At 40.6% G+C, this 3,739-nt stretch overlaps 1 protein-coding gene across 1 annotated transcript; it reads left to right on the top strand.

Annotated features, from left to right (window-relative positions):
• Positions 1-1,145: 1,145 nt before the first annotated feature.
• Positions 1,146-2,093, top strand: LOC113896609 (putative olfactory receptor 2W6). The gene has a single exon (XM_027548840.1). The coding sequence runs from the start codon at positions 1,149-1,151 to the stop codon at positions 2,091-2,093; it is 945 nt and encodes a 314-aa protein (XP_027404641.1). The 5' UTR covers positions 1,146-1,148.
• The last annotated feature ends 1,646 nt before the right edge of the window (positions 2,094-3,739 follow it).

Raw genomic sequence — 3,739 nt, 5'->3', positions numbered from 1 at the left:
TGCTTCTTTCTTGTGTGTTGCTTTGATGCCATTTTCTATTACCACAGTTGATACAAGCTTGGGTGAATGCCAGTGCTCTCCTATGAGGCAGAGCCCCAACAAATCCCTTGGTATTGACTGTAGAAACCATGAGAAGTTAAAAATGTTCATGGAATATACCTGATGTCATGAATCATGAAAACATGTGACATCTGGATGGAGATGTAGAAAGGATCTAGCCCCTCTCTTGCACAAAGAAAATCCAAGATACAGAGAAAGAAATCAGATATTTGGCCACACATTTGCAGACTTGAGGCAGAATCCAATCTATCTCAACTCCTCCTTTTAGAGCTAAAGATATTGTGTTTAATCTCAATAAAATTCCATGTCATTAAGAAGTTGCCAGACATATACATTCATGGATATCCTGAACATCATCAATGAATTTAACCTTTGGGCCTTTCTATGTACTACTTTCTCTCCTTGAAACATATTGCTCAATCTGCCACATGTAAAATTCCTACTTGGTATTTGAAAAACAGGCAAAAACAAGGACCTCTCAGGTGCAACAGTTTCTTGCAATGTGTATGTGTGCTCAGTCTTGTTTGACTCTTTGCGACTCTATGGACTGCAGCCTGCCAGGTTCCTCTGTACATGGAATTTTCCAGGTAAGAATACTGGAGTGGTTTTCACTTCCTACTCCAAGGGTTGTTCCTGACCCAGGGATCAACCCTGTGTCTCTTGCGTCTCCTGCATTGGCAGGCCGATTCTTTACCACTGCGCCAACTGGGAAGCCCTTCTTGTAATATACGCACTTCTATAAGTTCTTTCCTGATCAATTGGAAATAACTTGCAAAACACTCAGCTTTTAAACAAGTTTTCTTTTAGAGAACTTTCACTTTTCTCCTTTCTTTGTCATTATTTGCATATATTATTCACCAGGGAGAACAACTCCCAAGTCAATTCACCCTTTAATCTTCAGCAGTATCAAGCACACTGCTTTGTGTAAGAAATATATCCATAAGTGTATGCTAAAAAAGTAATGGAAGGGCAAATGACCTTGCAAAATTCACAGACCCATAAGTGGAAATTGGAGAGTGTTAGGTAGTCTTCACCTGCTATCTTATCTGATTCTTTTCTCTGTGTCTCCATAACAACTGGTGAAGATTATGGGAAGGGACAATGACAGCTACCACCAGGCATTCATCTTGGTGGGCTTTTCTGACCGGCCTCAACTGGAAATAATTCTCTTTGCTTTTATCTTGATCTTCTACATCCTGACTCTAGTAGGCAACACAGCCATCATTCTCTTGTCTATCGTGGACTCCAGGCTCCACACACCCATGTACTTCTTTCTTGGGAACCTATCTTTCTTGGACCTCTGCTTTACAATGAGCATTGTTCCCCAGCTGCTGTGGAACCTTTGGGGTCCAGAGAAGACTATCACCTACCATGGCTGTGTGGCCCAACTCTATATCTATATGGTGCTGGGCTCAACTGAGTGTGTTCTCCTAGCTGTCATGTCCTACGACCGCTACATGGCTGTCTGCCGGCCACTGCACTACACTGTGGGCATGCACTCACATCTCTGCCTGCAACTGGTGGCTGTGGCCTGGTGCTGTGGCTTTCTAAACTCCTTTGTTATGTGTCCCCAGACGATGCATCTGTCCCGATGTGGGCGTCGCGAGGTGGACCACTTTCTGTGTGAGATGCCTGCTCTTATTGCCATGTCCTGTGAAGACACAATGCTGGTGGAAGCACTTGCCTTTGTCCTGGGGGTTGCTCTTCTCCTGGTGCCCCTTTCTCTGATCCTCATCTCCTATGGCATGATCACTGCTGCTGTGCTGAGGATCAAGTCAGCAGCAGGGCGCAAGAAGGCTTTCAACACCTGCTCATCTCACCTAACAGTGGTCATTCTCTTCTATGGAACCATCATTTACATGTACCTGCAGCCAGCCAACAGCTACTCCCAAGATCAGGGCAAGTTCCTCACTCTCTTCTATACCATTGTCACTCCCAGTGTCAACCCCCTCATCTATACTTTAAGGAACAAAGATGTGAAAGGGGCAATGAGGAAACTCTTGGGGTGGGAGAAAGAGAATAAGGAAACCTAAGAGAAATGTTGGAATAATACTTTGGTGTTCTGCTGTCTTATGTGTATCTTAACTGTGTGGAAAACTAATATGTAAAGCGTGAAGGGAACATGGATAGGCACAATGGGCTTTTGAGTTTGATCCCATTCTTTACTCTCTGGATGTGAAGTGTCTTTCTTCTGTTTAAAGGTGTCTACTTTAGAAGATCTTTAGTGCATTTGCATTTTATCCATCTTTGGGCTTTATTTAGAACTGCAGGGGATATGTGGAATGAATTCAGATCACACAGTCTGCAGACAACGTCATGAGATGTCAAATAAAAATGAGACAACATGAATGGCTTCCTCTTGAAGCTCCTTTATTTATGATGACAGTGTTTTTTCAGAGAGGGTTGAGTCAGCATCAGTAAAATCATAGTGTGCTGTCCTAGATATATCTTAGCTCTCTACGACTAAGGAGTGTTCTTTGATTTGCTTTTTGAAAAGGAAGGAAGATTTTTTTTTTTTTTTTTTGTCATTTGTACCTTTTCCTTGACCTTATCTCATAGCCAAAGCATTTGCAAGATAGTTGAGTAGATTTAGGCATTTAAGACTTTGTAGAGAATAGAGCAAGTGGAAAATATTAGAATGAAACACTCTGGAATCTTTAGCAGGCTACTTTAAATAGGTGCAAATATTTTTCTTTTTAAAAAGCTGTTTTATAGACAGATCGATTATTACCACCTCAAAAAAATTTTTTGGCAGCCAAAGTTATTGGGCCTGGAAGTTACTAAGAGCAGTATTACCAGAACTTCATTTTCTATCAGACTTGTAAAATACAGATTTCCAAGAACTCATTAGATTTCTTGTAGTTGAAACAAGTGTGGGGTCTAGGCATTTCTATTATTAAAAAGGTCTCTAGATGTTACTAGATGACAGTCAAATTTGGAAATCATTGTTATTTAGAAATACTCTAAATCCAACTTCTTACATCAACCAGAAATCCTCCTAGAGCATTTCGAATGTTTGGCCACCTTCACTGGGCATGAATGATGCTACAAAGCAGATACAGGAGATGATATCATCCATATCTGTGCTTGGTACTGGTTTATCCTCTTACCACTTATATCTTGGCGTCTAGGGTTTTTCATCTGTATCATATAGGGGTAAATAATCCTAATTTTACAAGATTGTAGCAAAGGTTAATGGAGAGGGAAATTTCAGCCCACTACAGTATTCCTGCCTGGGAAATTCCATGGACAGAAAAGCTTGGTAGGCAGAGGAGCCTGGTGGGCTACCATCCATGGAGCCACAAAGAGTTGGACATGACTGAATGACTGAGAACAATAGAGATTAAATAAGTTTAGAGATGACAAATGTGAGGTAAACGGCCTCTCAATAATATTTACAGTCATTGGTAATCTATTCCTTTTGGAATAGATTCAATTTTGTTATTTAGATTTTTTTTTTTTTTTTTTTAGTAAAAACTGACTTTAGTATTTTCCCAGTGAATATCTGCAAGGTAAAAAATGCTTTCTCTTAGTTATAGGAATCACCCTTTGCTTGTTTCTTTTATATTAAGTAAATAGGGTCCTTTATAAACTCTCAGAGAACTTTGCTGTATAAGTTAGCTGCTGCTGCTAAGTTGCTTCAGTCATGTCCGACTCTGTGCGACCCCATAGACGGCAG

The sequence above is a fragment of the Bos indicus x Bos taurus genome, chromosome 7, assembly GCF_003369695.1.
Source record: "Bos indicus x Bos taurus breed Angus x Brahman F1 hybrid chromosome 7, Bos_hybrid_MaternalHap_v2.0, whole genome shotgun sequence".
Classification (NCBI taxonomy): Eukaryota; Metazoa; Chordata; class Mammalia; order Artiodactyla; family Bovidae; genus Bos; species Bos indicus x Bos taurus.
This window is presented reverse-complemented; position numbering and strand designations above follow the sequence as displayed.

Coding starts and splice junctions, on each gene's coding strand:
- LOC113896609 (XM_027548840.1), top strand. CDS start 1,149: ATGGGAAGGGACAATGACAGCTACCACCAGGCATTCATCTTGGTGGGC.